The 22313-nt window shown below is 42.0% G+C and overlaps 1 protein-coding gene across 1 annotated transcript; it reads right to left on the minus strand.

Annotated features, from left to right (window-relative positions):
- Positions 1 to 11825: 11825 nt before the first annotated feature.
- Positions 11826 to 21953, minus strand: sdhaf3 (succinate dehydrogenase complex assembly factor 3). Its single transcript, XM_076157266.1, has 2 exons — positions 21696 to 21953; positions 11826 to 12097 (listed from the first exon to the last, which is right to left on the minus strand). Exons 1-2 carry the CDS (start codon positions 21867 to 21869, stop codon positions 11900 to 11902), a joined length of 372 nt encoding a protein of 123 aa, XP_076013381.1. The 5' UTR covers positions 21870 to 21953; the 3' UTR covers positions 11826 to 11899.
- Between the last annotated feature and the right edge of the window lie 360 nt (positions 21954 to 22313).

Genomic DNA, 22313 nt, shown 5'->3' on the forward strand with positions numbered 1-22313 from the left:
AGGACCTATGCCCAGTACCCGGTACTTTTCTTCAGGTTATAAACATGTCTCTCTCATCGGTGGTTGTGCCTGCTGCTTTTAAAACAGCTGTCATTACACCCCTCCTAAAAAAGCTTACCTTGGACGCGGATGGCTTACATAACTATAGACCTATCTCAAATCTGCCTTTCCTCTCTAAAATTCTGGAGCATCTGGTGGCAAGCCAGCTTACTGACTATCTTGACACAAATAACCTACTGGAGCCCCACCAATCTGGATTTAGGACGCTACACAGCACAGAAACTGCGTTAACAAAGGTCTCAAACGACCTACTTCTCACCGCTGACTCTGGTGCCTCGTCGGTGCTGGTTCTCCTGGATCTAAGTGCGGCCTTCGACACTGTCGATCATGGACTCCTACTAGATCGCCTTGAGACCCACGTTGGAATCTGTGGTCTCGCACTCTCCTGGTTCAGATCCTACCTAACAGACAGAACTCATTTTGTTTCATTAAACAATGTCAATTCTTCCTGCCACCCTGTAAAATGTGGCATTCCACAGGGTGCTGTACTTGGTCAACATGCTTCCTCTTGGTAACATTATTCGCCAGTTAAGTATTGATTTTCACTCGTATGCTGATGACACCCAACTGTATGTCTCCATAAACCCTAATGATCACTCAATATGGAGTCCTGTCTTCTAGCTGTTAAAGGCTGGATGACAAACAACTTTTTACTTCTTAATGTTGATAAGACAGAAATGCTGATCCTGGGACCAAAGAAACTGAAGCAGAAACTGCAGAATTTACTTGTGAACTTTGACAATGGACCAATCCGGCGCTCCGCAGTGGCTAGGAACCTGGGTGTAACATTTGATGAGGATCTAACTTTTAGCAGCCATATTTACAATGTTACAAGGGTTGCTTACTTTCATACCCGTAACATAACCAGAATCAGACCATTTATTAGCAAAGCAGATGCTGACACCTTAATTCACACCTTTGTCACCTCCAGGCTGGATAACTGTAATGTTCTCTTCTCAGGTTTGAACTCCTCTGCCTTTAAGAAACTGCAGCTTGTTCAAAACACTGCAGCAAGACTACTAACGAGAAACAGGAGATTTGACCATATTACACCAGTTCTAGCGTTGCTACACTGGCTTCCTGTCAGTGCCAGGGCTGACTTCAAGGTATTACTTCTTACTTACAACATACTGCATAACTTAACCCCTGTGTATCTGTCTAACCTTCTCTCCTTCACTCCCCACCGACCTTTGAGATCCCAGCAAGCAGGCCTGCTTGTTATTCCAAAGATCAAGACGAAAACCTTTGGTAGTGGAGCGTTTTCGTATAGGGCTCCTTTGCTCTGGAACGCACTTCCAGCACTCGTTAAAGAGGCAGGCTCTTTAGAACAGGGGTTCTTAACCTTTTTGACCTCGGGGCCCAACTTTTCCAGTACAGACGGGCCCGGGGCCCATTCAAATATTAACACTGAATTGGTTAACTTACTCTTAAATTGGATTGTATTCAATAACTATATCTTATCTACTTATAGTTTAACAGGCTAAACCTTGTCAAATGACATGAACCATGTGCTCATCACAAAGATATTTATTTATTTTTCAAACATAAACCAGCACATACAACAACATGCTGCACAACAAAAACGAGGGACTCATAAAAACTGATGAAAAAACTGGACATGTGATGAATAAAATTATGGGGTGATAAAATAAATACTTTCATAATAATGTTTTTTCTTAAATAAATAAACTGTATAAGTAAATGTAAAGTGCAAATGAAAATACAGCCTTCTAATCTGCAAATTATTTTAAAAGTGCATTGCAGAGCCGGAACGTGCTCTTCATAACAGTGACAAATAAAAAATAACAGTCACAACTCCATTTTTTCACTTCTTACACAACTCCCTTATAAAGTTCACCTCTTAATGAGACACTTGGGCCTGCCTCTCAGACATGATCAGATCAAGTCTAGGTGGAATGGAGGAAAGGCAAACTCTCAGAGTTGCCTCCAGTGTTGATCGGCGTCTGGTTCGGGCTTTGGCCTTAGTTGTGGCCACAATGGAAAATCCTGATTCCCACAAGTACGTAGTTGTGAACGGGAGAAGGAGTTTCACAGCCCTTAGTGCTAGACATGGGTACTCCTTTGAGACAGCGATCCAGAAGGAGCCCAGGTCCAGTTTGTCCCACTGCAACTTTAATGTGCTGTCTGTGGAAACTTCCAGAAGCTGGGACTCCAGATCTGAGGGCAAAGCAACATCATGTCTAGTAGGATCTGCAGAAAATGGGTCCAAAATCCACATGTGTCCCTCTCTAGAATCCTCAGGAAAATATTCAGCAAATTTCCTTGCCAGTTGTGAGAGGTGCTGAGAGACTGAGTCACTGATCTTCACCTGAGGGGAGTTTTCCATAATGTCAGACAATAGTGGAAACATGTCCATCCTCTCTTCCTGGGCCCTCTTAGTCCACAAAGCAAGTTTCTTTTTGTAAGCTTGAACTTTGTCTGCAACAAAAAATATGTTGCTATTTCTCCCTTGAAGTGAGATGTTCAGCTGGTGTCACAGAGGTAGGCAAGTTTAGCTGTGAACTTCATGTTGGCATAGTAATGTGCAAGAGGAGATTTTTTCTCAGTGAGAAAAGAGAAGACCTAATTTCTCAGCTCAAACAAACGCACGAGGACATGTCCTCTTGAGAGCCATCTCACCTCACTGTGATAGAGCAGCTGGACATGTTCTGCTTCTATACCCTCACACATGTTAGCAAAACACCTGGAGTTTACAGCATTATTTTTAATGAAGTTGATGGTTTTCACACTAATATCCATTACCTCAGGGAACTCAGGGCACATCATTTTGGCTGCAAGGCTCTCACGGTGGAGAACAGTGAGTCCATTTAGCTTCTGGTGCGCGATCCAGTATCTGCCTGATGACGGTATTATGTCTGCCAGTCATTGATGCTGCACCATCACTACACACCCCAACACAGTTCTGCCAGTCTAGACCGTTCTCTATGAAGTATTTACCAATACATCGGAAACATTCCTGAGCCGTAGCTCGTGTTGGTAGCTCTCCACAAAACAGTATGTCTTCATGCAAACTACTGTCCCAGCGATAGCGGACAAAAACCAAAATCAGTGCAGCATTGGTGACATCAGTGGACTCATCTAGTTGCAAAGAGGAACATGGGCTACTTTTTACTCTTTTGAGGAGCTGATTCTGTATGTCTGAGGCCATGTCCGAGATGCGATGACTCACAGTGTCGTTTGAGAGTGGTATGGTCAGCAGCTTCTTTGCCTCACCCATCATCTCACGGCACATATCCACAGCGGCAGGCAAAACCAACTGCTCCGCTATGGTGAATGCTTTTTTACACTGTGCCACTCGTCTGGCTACGAGGTAGCTTGCTCTCAAAGCACATTTGGAGTTGCCAGTCAATGATTCAACAGACTTTTTTTGCATCTTTAGCCCATTTTCTTTCCTTTTGAAAAATTCCACCGACTTTCCAACAAGTGTTGGATGTTTCGTTTGTAGATGCCGCATCATTTTTGATGGGTTCAGTGCTTCATTTGATAGTGTTAGCCCACACTCAACACACTGAGCCCTCGGCTCTGCTTCGTTGCCCCCGTTCACAAAACCTTGCTTAATAAAGTCAGAATTGTATTTGCGCAAAAATGTGGCCTTTCGGCAGGGGTTGGCATCACTTTCCTCATAATTTTTTCTCCTCAAAAACTTATCCATGACTTCAACTCCAGACTAGCGGCTGTCACCTGCTTGTTTGAGCTTGTTAACAGGGTTGCTAATTTCCAGCCCAATTCAAGGGTTGCCTGATCTGACTAACAACTGACTGATGCATTACTGCCAACAAGTGGCGGGGAGGTGTATTACAACTGAGCGTCTCGCGGCCCTCACGACCCACAGGTGCAAAACTGATTTTCACTGGTCCTCTGGGAACAGTGATTCTTAACCATGGGGCCGCGGCCCCCCATGGTTAAGAATAACTGCTCTAGAAGCTATCAAATCCCGCTTGAAAACGCACCTGTTTTCAGTAAACTTTGATAACTGCTAAATGGGCAGGTGGCACAGTCTCCTACCTGCAGGGCCCAGTTAAACTTAGTGCACTTTGGTTAGTGACAGTGTCGGTGTAGTAAGAGGATGGGGCACATTAGCTGATCTTCTCTCTCCATTCTTCTCACCTTACTCCCTATGTCTCCTGATGTCTACTGATCACTTCTCTGGCTCTGGGCCCCACACCCTTGAGTGTGGGGTCCAAGGGGCCAGCTGTTTTTCAGCTCCATGGCTGTTTCAGTGACGGACGGCCACATCTATGGAGGGACGCAGGGGTGCCCCCCCACCAGGACTCCGCGGCTCCCACTCCCACTCTGACTTCCATCCCAAATTTATTATCAGTCAGGTCCGTGCAGGGATCAAAAAACACAGGGGAGCTGGGTCAGTGGAGGAGGACACAAATTCGTCACAGGAGGTGAGGACGAGAAGCCAGCATGGTGGTTGGAAGCACGGAGATTGTGTCTACAACAAGTCCAGGAAGAGACACAGCACAATGACAAAACTGATGAGCCAAAAAGGTGCAAGCACATATACACAACCTCCAGGAGTCTCGTACAGAGCAGCGTAGCATTCTGAACTGGCGAAGACTGGTGGGATGATCCAGTTGGAGGTGTATGGAGTGAGATGACAGAAACCAGAGTCAGGTAAACACGCCCAGACAGCAAGGCAACACAGGTAGGGAGAAAACAGAGAGGAAAACAGGGGAAGAGAAGAAACACATAACAAAACATAGCGATCGCGATCAGCTCCTGACAGCTGCATGCTATTCCCCAATCCATGACTTAATATGATTTGTCCTGCATCCATTTGTACCTCTGTATAATCCCACTGGAAGTTCGTATTGCACACCCAGTCATTCGCGGAGAGGGGATCTCTCATGGAATTGCCTCTACCGAGGTTTGTTCCTTTTTTCCTTATCCATTGAGGTATCCGAGAGAGTTTTTCCTCGTCTTCCTTGAGAGCTTTGGGCTGGGTCGGGAATTGTCCTAATGTTGTGGGTCTGTAAAGCCCTTTGAGACATTGTATGTGATATTGGGCTTTACAAATAAACTTGACTTGACAAGAAAGTAATTAATTGCTGCGTAATTCCCAGAAACCTGATGTGAATAACTTGGATATACTGTATGTGTATGTATAATAGATAGTTTCAATGCTGTAAGGAAAAGATTTCAGGATCGGCATGGTGATAAGGTTAATTTCTCTATTAAGTTAATAAGAACACTGTCAGGAGCCGATCGTGATCGCTATGTTTGTTATGCGTTTTCTGCTCTCCTCTGCTTTCCTCTCTGTGTTCCCCCTACCTGTGCTGTCATTCCTGAAGGGGCGTGGTTACCTGATTCCCGTTGCCATCATCTTCTCCACACACCTGAAGCTCATCGGCCATTTAGGGATTTGTCAGCTGGAGGCATTTAAACCCTGGCTCATCCCACCAGTCTTCGCCAGACAGTTCCGTATTCTTCGTTGCTCTGTACGAGACGCATGGAGATGGTGTATTGTGGCTTGTACCTTTTCTGGCTCGTCAGTTTGGTAATTGTGCTGTGTCTGCTCATGGGCTCCTTTGTAGACACGAGTCACCACGCCGGCCGCTCGACCTCATCAGTCGTGACGGATTCGGTTCCATCCTCACCGACGTACCGGTCCCAGCTCACCTGTGTTCTTTGGTTACTACTCGGACCAAACGCGAAAATAAACCTTTGTTTCGTTTTTCCCCTATCCGAACTTCTGGTGTGGTGTCCGCATCTGTGGGTCCGCTTCCCAGAACTCAGATCACAGATCACAGATCCGTAACAAACACAGGGCCTATAAAGGGCCTATGAGTGAGAAGAGGTAAAAGCCAGTGTTGCTGTGTGGCTGTATGACTGTGGCTGTATGGCTGTAATGAAATAAATGATCAACAGAGAATTGAAACTTATCAATTCCTATTCTAAAAATAGAACTAGAACTTAAGGAAAAGGTCACATTAAGACCTCCTTCAATATTAGCAGAGGTCCCAGGAGAGTTGTGGATGTTACATGCCAATCATGTGGGACCATTAGATCTGACACCTTACCAAGCAAGAATCAAGTATAACAAATATCCAATATACTGTATGTGAGACATTGTCCAAAGAGAAGGAAGAAGGGATTAAACCTGTGATTGACAGCTTGTCAACAAATATCCAATATACTGTATGTGAGACATTGTCCAAAGAGAAGGAAGAAGGGATTAAACCTGTGATTGACAGCTTGTTACAACAAGGAGTGAGAATAGTACTCCCATAAATCAGATTCTGTAACCGGGAACAATTAAATGTTTACACAAGATCTGAGAAAACAGCAGACATCAAAAGTATGTGTGGTGTAGATTACTGATGGGCTTTATAGATTCATCAACCGTTTACTCGGCCGCAGTCAATTAGGTCTCCAGGCCTCCGGGTCTCCAGTCCTGTCTGAAGCAGCAAAATGAGCACAGACGGTCTTCCCGTGTAAATGAACTTAGAATAGGGTTTGAGCTTTGTCTCGGTAAATATATAACTTCCTGAATAGTTAACACCACCAACTCACAGAAAATGACCACAATTTAGTAAAACTTCAATAAAATATGATCCACTGGGTCTAGATGGCTGAAATTCGTTGCAGATGTAGACAGGAGCATTGTGAACAAAAAATGTATCGCTTCCAGTTTGATTTATGAATGCTGTGGAAAGTTCTTGATATAAAAGTACCAAAATGTCATCTCCCTCCCACACATTAGGTTTTCTTATCTTGCAGTGTCATTGATAGTGAACATTGAGGTAGTGAGTATGCCAGGTCAACTATGACAGAGGATGTTTTCTCACTGTAAGCGCTCATCATCTGCATATCTTGGGAGTAGAGCTCACTCATTTCGTGAGAACCTTGGCAAGTAGAGAATCCCTGGGGATCAGAATCCCATTAGATTAGATTAGATTCAACTTTATTGTCAATGAGCAGGTACAAGCCAATGAAATGCAGTTAGCATCCAACCAGAAGTGCAAAAGTGTACTATTATATATATGCAGAATACAGATTATATACAGAATAAACTATATACACTATATATACTATATAAACTAACTATTATTATAATTTAATAAATATGTAAAATAGTGCAAAGAGTCTTTGAGCAAAACGTAAGTGAAATGAAAATGATCAGTGCAAAAGAGAAAGTTGTGCAAATGGCAGTGGAGTGCAAGATGATGCTAGTGGGAGGATGGAGTTGAGTGGGGGGATGGAATAGAGTTCAACAGGGTCACCGCCTCGTGGAAGAAACTCTTCCTGAGCCTGCTGGTGCGAGAGCGGAGGCTTCTGTATGCTGAGCTGAAGTCAATGAACAGCATTCTGACGTAACAGTTCGGGTTGTCCAGGTGTGTCAGTGTGGAGTGAAGTGCCGAGAAGATGGTCCTCAGTTGACCTATTGTGGCGGTATGCAAACTGGTGAGGGTCAAAAGTAACAGGTAGGCAGGGTTTTAAGTGTGAGAGGACCAGCCCCTCAAAGCACTTAACGATGATGGAGGTGAGGGCAACAGGACGGAAGTCATGTAGGGCCGTAGTGGAGTGCTTCGGCACTGGCACGATGGTGGCGGTCTTAGAGGTAGTGGGAACAACTGCTTGGGCCAGGGACAGGTTGAAAAGGTGATCAGAGCGACCAAGGTGGGGAAGGGAGTGGCTTTGTATGCCTAAGCCACACTGGTGTAAAGATGGTCCAAAGTCCTTTGTCCCCTTGTGGAGCAGGAGACAGTCTGGTGAAACTTTGGAAGAACAGTCCGTAGAGTGCAATGGTTAAAGTCCCCAGCGACAATAAAGGCCCCATCCAGATGCATGTTCTGCAGTTTGTTAATGGCAGCATAAAGTTCTCTCATGGCCACTTTAATATTAGCATCCGGTGGGACATAAACTGCAGCAGCAACAATGCAGGTGAACTCACGTGGAGGTAGAAGGGCCTGCACTTGATATCCAGGTACTCCAGATTAGCAGAACAATGGGTATCCACAACGGCAGAGTCTGTGCACCATGATGTCAAATGCACTTTAAATAAAGCTGGATTTGAGCTGACTTCACCCGCAAATTACAACTTGTCTTCAGTGTCATTACTGTATCTTGTTGATTGAATATCACCTGTAATAGATACCTTAGATTAAGCATTATTTTCATTCTTATTGTTTTGGTTTCAATAGCGGCAGTGTGAAATGCTAGTAAAAGCAAGTAAGAAGCAAATGTCTGCCTACCACCAAATTTGCGCAAAACTCCCCAAACATACGCCAAAGAGACCCTGCAAGTACAGTGGCACTAATTTCCAAGCGAGGGGATTCGTCAAGTGGTGGAGCTCTATATGTCACCCCGACTCAGCGCCAACATATTGGGGATTGCCGTGGAGCGTTAGTTACAGTGGCGACAGAATAACATCAGAAGTGAGTCAGCTTTGCGATACGGAAAGGTCTGACTTGAACTTCAACAAAACTGACAAACTTGGTTGATGTGTGCCATTTAAATACGGTGGCAGACCAATCACGTCACCCACACCTACTTCAGGTCACCTGGTAAGATACAAGAGGAGAGCACGGAGCAGGGAAAAGGGGTCAGCACGTAGAGAAAGAAGGGCCTAGCTGCGGGAAGGTTTCTTAGAAAGGGTCAAGCCAGTTTTCATGTATTTATTGCAATTCTAATAAAAACACTATTGGATGTAGTTTTTCATAAACAATTTCGTGTTGTGTCAAGTATATTCATGAGTTGATTTGAGGTACTGGAAGTCAATGCACAGATCTGAAAACTTATAATATCTTTAGCTTTTGGTTTTTGATGTTGTTATTGTTGTTGTCTTTCTTACCTTCTGTAAAAGAACATGGAGACAACCTATACCGTGCGGGAGCCAAAAACACTCACCGATGGCATGCTGCAGGGGAAGGAGTAAGACACTGCCTGCCACTCTTTCTATCTTCCCACTCTTTATCTGTATCTCTCTCTACTTCCTTTGCTGGGTTGAAGTACAAGCACAAAGCACATCCCTTTAACACAAAAATCTCACACGTGCACACACAACATACATGCACGCCCATGCACAATCACACTCAAACACACATGGATGCACATACCCACACATTCCTGTTACCAGTGCTCATACTTGTTATACAATTGCTGTTTTCTAAAAAAAACTAAAGGTAAACCATGATTTTTTTTAAATGTTTGGTTAATGAGTTACATGATTAACAGTTTTGATTTGATTTAAATTGTCTTACATTTTTCTTAAAAAATTGTTTTAGTCACAAATGCCAATTTGCAATGTCTATAAAATCTTTGATAATTGATTTTAAAATTGATTTTAAAATTATTAGAGTGGTCAAAAATGTAGATTGCAGATGGGTTTTTAAACCAGTGATGATGAAACCATGTTAGTTATTACAAGTCCAATCATCAGATACATGAATAAGGGCAGAGGTGATTTGTTTTGTTCTCAAAATGGGAATATGTCATCTAAATTCATTCAATTCATTTTAATGCTGTCAGCATGGGTTAGCATGTCTGCAATAAATGTGGAGAATTCATCAAAGCCAGGAGGGTGGTAGATAACATCAGTATGATAGCCATTTGCCAATTTGCAAGCTTTGTTGTGGTACAGGAATCTGGCGGATGCAAGATTGAGAATAGAAATGAGCAGAATGCTGCAAATGTTGCAGATATAAAGTAAGGTTCAAACAGAAGTTTCATTGTTATACATAATTTTGTCATTCTGCCTCATTACAAACTGTAACAGCTAATCAACATTCTTATTTCATACTAATAACTCAGGGTGGTGGCTAATTATAAGTGATTAATCAGTTACAGGCTCGTCAGATAACCAGATGCAATCATAGCGGCCCTTAACTTTTGAAAAAAAGTGGTCTAATTCTGTTAAATGCAACTGGTTTGACGGCTCACATGGCATGAACGAGAAATTTGTCTCATTGTTGGTGGAAAAAATCTGAATTGAAATAAGTGAATTTTCCAGCAATAAATGTGGCTGCATCTTTTACTTAAAAATACCAACCACATGAAATTATGCAAATTAATGCACGTGAATATCTGGTTTAATGATTTTAATGAAAACTATTTAGATTTTTGGAAGCATCAATCCCGTGACTTATCTGTCATGTGATATCACCTACACTTTCTCAAACCAATATGGTTCCAACAAACTGCTCTGATAATTTACATTACATTACATTACGATCATTTGGCGGACGCTTTTATCCAAAGCGACTTACATTACATTATATTACCACCCTTCGCAGAGGGGGGAGCACTTGAGGGTTCGGTGCCTTGCTCAGGGGCACCTCGGCAGGGACTCGAACCGGCAACCCTCCGGTTCTTAAGCGGAAGCTCTACCCACTCGACTACTGCCTCCCTGGGAGGGAGTACACCCTGATAATGGGTATAAAATGTGCACAGCTGAAATGCATTTGGTTTATGTGGAGTAATAATATCTTAAATTCATACTCTACAGAAAATGTTAAGGTATCCGACAGTAATAATTAAAGTAAGTTTTCTACAAGACAGAAAATGAAATTTGTGTCCTCCATTATCAGCCATGGTCCCTCTAGTTCAGGGGTGTAAAACTCATTTTAGTTTGGGGCCACATTCGGCCCAATTTAGATTCAAGTGGGCCAGATTAGTAAAATCATACCATAATAACCTATAAATGGATGTAAATGAACAACTTCCCTTTGTTTTAGTGCAAAGCAAAGGTTCATATTGCAAATGTACTTTTATTTAACTATCTATTTACAAAACACATTATGAACAATCTGAAATTTATTATGTCAGTGGTTCCCAAACTTTTTCTGCAGGCCCCCCCTTCTGTAGATAAAAATATTTTCGCCCCCCACCGTGTTTATTGAGACTCACATAGATAGGATGTGGCAAAGGAAGGAGTGTGGCCATGGCTCTCCTACCCAGCGGCGGGTAATCGCTCATTCTCCTGCGTTGTTAGTAATAATAATTAGTTAAATCCCTCACAACTTGGCTTGTAACGCTAAACTAGCAGCTAGCCAAGCTAACGATGCATCTGATCAGCGCAAACTGTGAAGCGGCGCCGATAAAAACAAATAACGGATAAGGATACAAATATATGGAGCACTGATGTTATCTGGACGCTTATTCTGCGATATGAAGAAGTATGGCCTCATTAATTTGCCTGAGGCGATACTTATTTGTATCGCTCCTCTTCCCATCGCGTACCACAATAGCCTATCAGAGAATCTATCCTCCATTGTTTAGCGCTGATCTAATGCTGATGTGGAAACGCCGCAGAATGCCGTGTTTTCGCGGGTGGGTCACAGAATCGACATAAGTTGTGGGTATGGACAATGTATGCGTAATAGCTCTTTGCTCTCGCGGGCCACATAAAATGACGCCGTGGGCCAGATTCGGGCCTTGAGTTTGACGCCTGTAGTCTGGTTAGTTGTCAAGGATTGGGATAAAGTAGGGCTGATGCACGATTGATGTATTGTCTACTCCGAGTTCCTCCTCACTGGCTTTAGGAAACGCCTGAGGACCTCTCCATAGGAATACAGAGCTTTTTATGGTCTGTGCCATCTTGCTGTCTGAGTGACCAGCTGAGCCAAAGTGAAATCTTAGCACCATTTTTTTTTTTTAAACAATCATGAGTTATACTTACAGTATGCAGGATGTTAGGTTGATTAAGAAGTTAAGTTAGTGACACCAGAATGCACATTGGTGCTTTGGAGAAGTATTTGGAGGTTCAGTACAAAGGGAGGACAGGAAGGCAGAGATATTACATTGCACTTTAATAACAGCTCTTCTTCACCTTAACCTTCATAATCCTTTTTAGTGGTACATTGCTTCATTACTTGACACTGTCCTCTTGAATGTTAAACTGCCTGTTAGGTTTGGTGGACTCCAACATGAGTTCATACAGTTGGGCAATCTGTTCATCATGGAAGTCACTGAATTTCCCATCTGAGAGGTTGGCCCCAAACTTGATGGATTTGAGTTGATCCCCAGCCGACTCCAGCACTTGATTCTGCAGGGTTTCCTTGTAATTCTGCAGGGACAATCAAGACAAGAAATGTTTTTAAATATAAAAATTGCCTTGATACAGCATATGAAAAATCTCACAAAAGATATGACTTAAAGTGTTGGTACCATTCCAACAAATAGAGAAAAGTCTATTGAAATAAGCTGAAAAATAACTGGGGTTCTTTATTCCATATTGAATAATGTGTTCGCTCGGTTCTCCCTGCTTTGCTGTTGTGAATGGGATATTGTTTCAGCTAAGTTTTGAATATATAGCAAAGTGTTGAGGGCATAAGATGGAAGAGCAAGTGGAGCACTGCTTAGAATATGGATGGTTAGAGTTGTTGTCCGGGGAGTCAAGCTATGCATATTCTCTTGTTATTCTCCTACAGAAGAATACGCAACCTCAACCAACAAAGCCTTCTATAATAACCTTTCTAGAGCTATGAAGGATATCAAAAAGTCCCATCACTCCTTCAAGATACTCGCACGTGGTGATTATAATGCAACTATCGGCAATGATTGCCAACATGACATCTGGCAAGGTGTTGGAGAGTACAATGACGTAGAACCAACAGGTTTCAATGGGACACAACTAATAGAATTATCTGAGAACAACGGTCTGTTCATTCTCAACACCATGTTTGCCACCAGAACAGATGAGCACAGGTGGTCCTTTAAATCAAACCTGGGGTATAAGTCTAGATTACATTTTAGCAGAGTGGTACATTTGTAAAGGAAAAGGGAAACAATGTTTATTGATGCCCGAGGGGAAATTCTTCTTTTCTTTCTTCGAAGAGCCACGACAAATTGCAGAACATACCCAAGTGTTAGCGGACCTTTTGAGTTCATCCAATAGGAGACGTAGGGAAATGTTTAGAAAGAATAGACATGCAAAAGTACATCACATTCCTGACATACGGTCCTTGAGTGATTCTGAAACTACCAGAAGCTTATATAGCAAACGGCTTGATGAGCTACTTGAAGACCTTGAACAGCCACCAGCATTACATTTATCAACACATTATTGACGCTAAAGTCACAGCATCATCAGACATCATCCCTGAGAGGAAAAAAAGAGTGCAATAGTAAGCCGTGGGCAAATTAGGCATTTCTAAGTCTCCTTAGAGGCTGTGTTTCATCTGACCTTGATGAGAAAAAGGAGTTGTCTAAACAGATTAAAAAACTAAGCTTCGCACTCAAGGGCGAATATGTCAAGGAGAAGGCAGAGAGGATCCATGCTGAGATCGAATATGCTGCTGATACAGCCTAAGATATTAAAGGAGCACTTCTTTCAGCACCTTGGACTGCGAGAATTCCAACCGCTGATGAGTATCCTCACATATTACAACCAGAGGATCTAGAATTGGTTGATGAGAGCCCTCCAGAAGCTCCCGAGCTAGAGCGATGTTTTAAGAAGTTCAATAATGGGAAATGCTGGGGTACAGATGACATCTATGGCGATCAGCTGAAATACTACCAATCCACACAACTCCTCCAGTATTTTGTGTTCCTACTCAGACTGGTATGGTTGTGTCTCAAGGTTCCAAGTGCCTGGCTACTATTAGCAATAACCTGTCTCTATAAAAAAGACAATGTCCAAAATTGTCTCGGTAATTGTTGTTGGGAGGATACGGCCTATCTATGAACTGATTCTAATGGGAATACAATTTGGTTTAAGAAAAAAAAGGTTCAACCTGCGGCACCATCTACATCACAAGACACATACTGGATAAAGAGAGAGAACTTTTGTACACTTGCTTCATCGACCTGAAAGCAGCATATGATTGGGTGCCGGGAGATGCCATGTTCTGTGTTCTAGAGATTCAACTCCAATGCCACAAACTTGTCTCAATATTGAGGGCAGTGTACACAGGCACAAAAGCATGCATAAAGGGTGCTCGTCAATATTTTGACGGCAAGGGGGTTCGAGAGTACACCTATTTTCAATATCTATATGGACTTTTTTATGCGGTGCGCACAACATGAACTGCTGAAAAAGTTTCCCGACAGCGGTATTCTGGTCAAGTTCCAAATACCAAATGAGGTATCACCTTGTGAACTCCGTAGAAGAGCCCCTGCAGCAGGTCAAAGAAGAGTAACTGAGTTACTACTGTAATTTTCCAGACTATAAGCCGCTACTTTTTTCACATGCTTTGAACCCTGCGGCCTATACAATGATGCGGCTAATCTATAGATACGGGCTAACGGCCACCAGGGGGTGCTCTAGCAGGAAGCGCAAGAGCAAGACAGACAGGTGCAAGAGATAATACGCCGAGGAAGACGCTACCGTAGTTTGATTGTTTTGAACAGACATTTTGCACATCATGCACACGCCCCTATTATGGAAAACACACAAAGAAATGCATATGATGCAGCAAGTTAAAGGCAATCGATCTAGCTGTCGAGGTAGGAAATAGAGCTGCTGCACGTAAGCTTGGCATCAATGAATTGATGGTGAGACGTTGGAAACGGCAGCGTGAAGAACTGACTCAATGCAAAAAGACGACAAAAGCATTCAGAGGTAACAACACCAGGACACCTTTGGTTGCGGCCTATTTATGTACAAAGTTTTTTTTCTTTTAAAATTTAGTTGGTGGGGCTTATATTCAGGTGTGCTCAATAGTCCGGAAATTACGGTATATGTATAGTAAGGAAGACCTAAATCAGATTAAAGCTATATATGACAACACCTTTACAAGATTTGGGCTATTATAGTATGGAGGACTAAAAGTGCCAAAATTTAATAAATAAATACACCATTAAATAATTAATTAAAAGTGTCATTAATTAATTAAATGTGTCAATAATTAATTAAATGTGTCATTAAATGTGAAATAATTGATTAAATAAAACAAGTCATACAATTTGAAAAAACATTTAATTATTTCAGTGCACATTTAATTTTTTCATAGTTCTGTGTTACAGCGAACCATGAATTCATTTTATCCGTCAACCTCGCCCATCAAAGTCGGTGGGCGGGGCTAACGCGAATCTAGTCTAATCCACTGCTTTGGTCTGCCTTGAAACAGAAAGTAGAAGAAGTTTTTCTAAACATGGCGGCTGTGTTGATGGAGGATCTCCGTGAACTTCTTAGAGAGTTGGTGAGAGATATTTATACCTTGCACAGTATGTGGAAGCAGGACCTGCTGACCCCGAGCATGTAGCGTGTAAAGCATTTATTAAAGCTTTGCATCAATCCATTATCTGGAATCGATTTGCCTTGACTTGATGTGCAGAGTAACCAATCAGGTGTAAGAACCCGCCCTCTAACTTTGACGGGTAAATTTGACAGATAAAATTAATTCATGGTTAGCTGTAACACCAAACTATGAAATAATTAAATGTGCACTGAAATAATTAAATGTTTTTTTTTTAAATTGTATGACTTGTTTTAGTCAATCAATTATTTCACATTTAATGACACATTTAATTAAGTACTGACACATTTAATTAATTACTGACACTTTTAATTAATGGCGTATTTATTTATCTAATTTTGGCACTTTTAGTCCTCCATATTATAGTCAGACACAGACCATGGCTTTAAATGTCAACTAATCAATTATGAATGGAATCCTTGATATCCGTGAACAATGTGAACATCAAGAACGTCAGGGAATTCCGGTACCTTGGCCACCTAATAACTAATACTGCAAAGTCATCAGCAGCGCTGCATTTGAGAATTTCATCAGCTTTCAAGAGGTAGGACGAGTTGAAACACTGACTGACTGACAGGGAAATATATCTGAGCACTCGTGTGAAGATCCTCACATCATGCATCAGGTCTCCTTTGCTGTATGGAATTCAAGCCTGTGATTTGTTGGCTTCAACCCAAGTCGAAGGACAGATCAACTGGTCTTTCAAGATACCTAATGAGCGACTGTGGGAAATAACAAGCTCTCACTCCATTCAAGCTTCTTCTTCTGCTACATTCAATGTTTAAAGTACATGGGCCATGTATGCTGCTTGGAAAATGATCGTCAACTAGGACATGTACGAAACTCGAGGACCTCTTGGGCGACAATCGCCAACAGGCTAGAAAGATGATGAACAGGACAGAATTTACTCGTCTGCTCCAACAACGTTTTCCTGAGCAGACGTGCCCCAAAGGCCAACCTCAGGCCCAGTGGGAAACATTGATGATGATGAAGTAGAGGAGTTATATATCAGTTATCAGTTATCTAGTCTTGAAGTGATGAAAGCATGGACCAGGGTTTTAGACAAATGAGAACTGAAAGACAGGCAAGAACAAGTAATGTTTCGGAGCTGAAAAAGAGCTATTTAGGTCAATGATGAATATGTGTTCAACTCAACTTTATTCATATAGTGCCAAATCACAACAAAAGTTATCTGTTGAATTGTGTTGGAATAAAGTGATCAAATTGTGTAGGAGTAGAATAATCAGTTTATTGAGTAATTTCAATAACTTAGTAATACATAGTACTTGTGTTGTCTGAACATATATATTTTGTGTTGATTTAACACAATACTGTAAGTTGATGCCAAAGCAAACTATCTGTGTGCAACCAATGTCCACGATTGATGTGAATTTATTTTAACACCCACTTGAAGTATGTTGCACTTATTTGATTTGACAGTAGTCCCAGTGATTGTTGGGCGAGAGGCAGGGTATACGCTGGATAACCAACCCCAGACGCATTCAACAAGCTCCTTTCTCAACAAGCTGAACAACTTCTACGTTTGTTTTGAGAGGGACAACCTAGAGCAGGGGTGGGCAAAATTTTTGACAGACGGGCCGGTCCAGTGTGAACTTCCATACATTAACTGTAAAAGCTAGTGCATACATTCCCCAAATGGTCACTAAATCACTTTTTGTCCTTTCTTCCTTTTGTTCTTATAGAATTTCTGTATTGCCAACATGCAAATGTGTTCAACATGCTGTTATTATTAGAGAGGAATGCGGAGACACTGTTAAGGTCAACAGAATGGCAGGTTCAATACCCATTTATACACCTAAGCCTGGGTTGGGAGCGCACCCAAAACAACAAGAGACTCACTGACTTTCCCTCTCACAACAGAACCACTCCCTGTCTCTCCCTGGCCAACAATTAGGGGGTGACCTCCCTCCATGCGTGCTTGTGTACGTGTGCGTCTGGGATTGACTCCAAAAATGAGTTTATCTCCCCTTTGAGCTACCACACTCATAGACTTAAATTAACCAAGGGAAATTTGAGCGGAGAAGCAGGTCCTGATGATTAGCATCAGTTTTCTCAAGGAACTTGACGAACTGACAATGCTGAAGTCCCCTTGTTCGAATGTAGTTGACGAAACTTCAGGACTGGCTTCACTACATGATCAAGCTGCAATACCGACTATACACTTCCGTGCAGGGGTGCGACAAGGCAAATGATTGAGGCAATACTATTTCTATACAATCAAATTCACAGACATCCCGCCCCCTTCAGCCACACATTGATTATATGTAGGGGTGGGGTGAAGCGTCGACATAAATCGACTACTCGATTACGTAAATACATCGATTTGCTTCACTGTGCGCCAACACGTCATAATGACGTGTAATGCTGATGATGTGTGTGCTGGCGTGCGGAAGCGCAAACTGACCTGCATCTCCCCCCTATCCCCCGTCAGACCGAATGATCGCGGAGCAAACTGACCTGCGTCTCATGTATTTTTGTTGTTGAATGCAGATTGCGCCACATCACTTTTACTTGAATAAGCAATATGTTGGATTGTAAAACGGAGATTATCAGTCAAAAGGTGGCAAGTTGTGGAGTAATGCACTTCAAATCTTTGTTACATTTGTTTGTTTTCAAGAGAAGATCATTGAAGAAAATATTGAAATATTAATGAGATAAGTTTGATATTTATGTTGGGGGAAATCATTGTTTTATTGCGTAATAAATATAATCTATAGATTCTATAGATCAACTAATCTAAAAAATAATCTGTAGATTAATCGTTAAAAAGATTATCGTTAGGTTACAACCCTAATTATATGCTGTATCAGCTGTCAGTTAAACAAAGCACGCTGGTGTCGCTGGTTTAGTTACGTCAACGTGACAACGCATTAGGTGATGTGAGTATAAGTAAGCAATCACACGGGATGATGACCGCATGAAATCACCGCAGAAACGAGCAAAGCCATTAAAAGGCAAAAAACCTCTGCGGTGCAAGCGTGTCTGTCGGTAAAAAATGTAACGTCGAGCGTCACTTCAACAAAGTCCACGGCAACTTCTCTTTCCGGCTGGTAGCATGTTACGGACAGACAAGGTCAATGAGCTGAAAATAACACTTCAGCACAAAGACAACAGTCTCTGTTTACCAAACTGACTCAGAAGGCCAACGCAGCAAAAGAGGCTTCGTTTAAAGGAGTGCACATCCTAACCAAGCACAAAAAGCCCTTCACCGATGGCGGGATTGTGAAAGATGCCATGACTGCAGTGGTTGAGACATTATTCAAGGACCATAAAAGTATGACAGAAATAATGTCTGCTATTGCCAGTGTACAACTTGGTCCGAATACTGTGGCAAGGAGAGTGTCTGCACTGTCTGTGGATGCAGAGGGGCAGCTAGAACGGGACATCGACAGGTGCAAATGGTTTTCCATCCAGTGTGATGAGTCGGTTGACTCCAGCGATCAACCCAGCTGGCTGCTTTTGTTTGAATGACGTTTGATGACTTTTCCATAAAAGAAGAGTTTTTGACTTAACTTCCACTGAAGACTACAACCAGAGGAGTTGATGTTTTATATGACGGATATATAGACGGATGTAACTGAGAAACTGAATTTCTTGAACCTACAGTTACAAGGTAAAGATAAACAAATATCAGATATGGTCAGTGCTGTTAAGGCATATTACATTACAGCAAGTGAATGACAAAAGGTTTCTGCACTTCCACTCAGTTTCAAAGATGTTGGAAAGCCATGCCAACGTTTTTAATTTAAACAAGTATTGTGACCTACTGTCCACCCTTGAGCAGGAGTTTGCAGACAGATTCAGAGACTTTGAGAAACTTGAGCCCTGTGTGACATTTATTGTCAACCCCTTCATAAAAGGTAGACATAACTGAGATTTCAGGACAGATGGCTGGACTGTTCTGTGTCAATCCTGTGGAGATGGAGATTATAAACCTCCAAAATGATGTTCAGCTAAAACAGCTTTAACAGCAATTCTGGAAGCTAATAGAGCCAGAAAACTATAAGAACCTTCACCAGGCAGCTCTGAAAATGTCTGCTTTGTTTGGCTCTACATCTTTATGAAGCTGCTTTTTCTGACATGAATGTCATCAAATCTAAGTTCAGAAGAAGAATGACAGATAAACATTTAAATGACTCCATAAGAGTGAACCAAAGTGGCTACACTCCAGCGTACACCTCTCTTGTTGACTCCATGCAGTGCCAGGCATCGCACTAACTCAGAAAACAGTGACAGTGATCTATGGACAGAAATTGTGAAACGTTATTTGTGAAAATTTATAGTATAAGTAAGTATAGTATAAGTTTATTATATAAGTAATTACATTGTTTTGTTTTCTGTGATATTAATATAGTGTGATGTATGTATGTTGCTGGTTTTAAGGTGTGATGCAAAATGTAAGTGTTCCACTTTTATTTTGTCAAAGTAGCTCTCGGATGTAAAAAGGTTGGAGACCCCTGGTTTTTACTCTACTGTAAATACCCCTCTGTGTCATATATTTAATCAATGTATCATAGTATTTAATTATCGCTTTTGCACTTCTGGTTAGAGGCTATCTGTACTTTGTTGTTTGTACGTGTGACATGTAATGACAAAGTTGAATCTAATAGGTCACCAGCAAACACAAAGGCAGACAAAACTCCCCATTTACACAAGCTGAAGAAAATAGTGGTGGGCGGATCGATCCAAATATCAATAGTATCGATACCAAGCCGGTATTGGTATCGGATCGATACAAGCCTGGTGAGATCGATTCTTTACTTTAAGTTCCGCTCGTTTGCGATGCTGCGGTTTCGGCAAAGAGGAAACAGCCAGGTCGCCGGACTCGCCGCTCCTGTCAGCGCAGAGCAGGCACCCTTTGCTCCCCCTCCCCCCTCTTGTGTTTAGGTGCTGCGCCGTCACGTCAGTCACGTCACGTCACGTGACTTGAACGCGCTAAGCAAACAATTAAGTTGCCGGCTCAGAGCCTCAGCACACGCACAAAATACTATAGAAGAATGGCAGAGAGGAAGAGGCAGTTACCACAGTCCTCTGTCTCCTTGGAAAGAGCTCACTTTGTTTAAATGAGAAAGGTCTGTCATCCGTCGCTCCATCAATCCACTGAGACAATTTGAGGAAGCAACCAGAGAGATGTCAACTAAAAAACATGTTTCTGTGTCCAAGGTGATTCCCCTGGTGTCACTGCTTCTCAGAAGCACAACAGCTTCATAGTCTCAAGATAGCGAGCTAGCTGCTCAGCTGTCACAGCATTGTCACAGTCGTTTTGATTCTATTGAAACATTTCATGGTCTTGCTGTTGGCACCTTCTTGGACAACAGATTTAAACACCTGGGATTCTGTGACTCTGCAAAGGCTGACCGTGTAAAAGCTCGACTTTTAACTGAAATGCAGTCCATGAGTCAGATGTCAGCACATTCATCATCTGCCACCAGCTCTGCCACCAGCTCTGCCACCAGCTCTGCCGCAACTCCTGAAACTACCTCAAGCTCGTCTGGAGGGGCTGCTTCATCCCCACCTGCAGCAAAAGGTGGGCTATGGAAAGAATTTGATTCTAAAGTCTTAGCCTCTCAGCAGCATCGGACAACTGGCCCTGATGCCCAAATTGAGATGCGCAGGTACACTGAGGAAAGGTCAATTCCTCGGGATCAGGATCCACTACTTTGGTGGAAAAACAACGAACAAACATTCCCCTCTCTGAGCAAACTTGCCAAAAAATACCTGTCAGTGGTTGCAACATCAGTGCCGGCTGAGAGGATTTTTTCAAAAGCAGGGCAGTTAGTGAGTCACAAACGAAGTGCATTAAAAGCAAAAAATGTTAATATGATACTGTTCTTGAACCAAAACCTGTAACCAAAACGTTTTTGGTTTCCGTTCTGCACAGACTAACTACAGGCTTTGGGGGTTGTTAAGTTGTTTACATATTATTTATATTTTCAGTTGTTTTTGTTGTTGAGAATTTTAATTTAATTTTTGTATTTTAGTTTACAGTTAACAGTACTTGTTTGTTTCAATTTGTTTACTGGTTTGTGTGCACTTTTTATTTAAGACTTTTCTGAAAATTATTTTATGATAAAGCATTTTCTATTTAATTATAAACTTTGTCCTAATTCTGTTCTGGGTTTCAACTATTTAATGATAAAAGAGGAAACATAAAAAAAAAACACTTACGGTCATGAAAATTAATTGAGATGTAGCAATTCAATGACGCATCCACCTTATTTATTGAAAAGTATTGGTATCGGTATCGGTATCGGCGATACTGGCCCGTATTTACTTGGTATCGGATCGATACCAAAATATGCAGTATCGCACACCACTAGAAGAAAACCATGCAACATGCAAACTCCTGGCGAGGAATCAAAACCAGGAGGCAATAGTGCTGTGAGGCAAGAGTGCTAGCCAATGCCAGTGTGAATTAGCAGGGAAGGGTTAATGAAGTTTTACCTCCCATTCGCTCGTGAACCTCTGCGCCTCCTCAGCTGATGCGCCTCTGTGTCTTCTGAACTCATCTTTTACATATTGGTCACCGAGGGCTCTTAAATCTATCGGCAGAAAGCGATGCAAGACCAAAATCCGCTTGTACAGCGAGCGAACTTTAGATACACGGGAAGTGGCCATTGGAGTCGGTTATCAAGACACACTTTCATGGAAAATTATGAAACACATCTTTGGTTTCCGGAAAAATAGAGTGCGTACCTGTACGGTATACCGCCACCAACCGGTATGGCGTGTGTTCGTCTGCGTGTGATGGGGACGGACTTCCCCATACACAATTTCGACAAACGGACAACGGAGTGCATATTTAGATTAATCTGTGTACCCCCTTACTCTGTGGCAAAAGTTCAACAAAGTGTGTTACGGATTAATGAGTAAACATATTTGTCCAGTGTATACTTAATGAGTAAACATATTTACTAGATATACATTATATATTACACTTGCTGAATCATGTTAATATATATTATATATTACACTTGCTGAGTGTTTTTGTCTTTTAATCCAAATGTCCAGATGAGACAACTCGAGTAAAATAAAGACAATCGCGGAAAAGGAAAGTGTTTT

The sequence above is a fragment of the Genypterus blacodes genome, unplaced genomic scaffold (genome assembly GCF_046128005.1).
Source record: "Genypterus blacodes isolate CSIRO-AG114 ecotype Tasmania unplaced genomic scaffold, CSIRO-AGI_Gbla_v1 ptg000072l_1, whole genome shotgun sequence".
Lineage (NCBI taxonomy): Eukaryota > Metazoa > Chordata > Actinopteri > Ophidiiformes > Ophidiidae > Genypterus > Genypterus blacodes.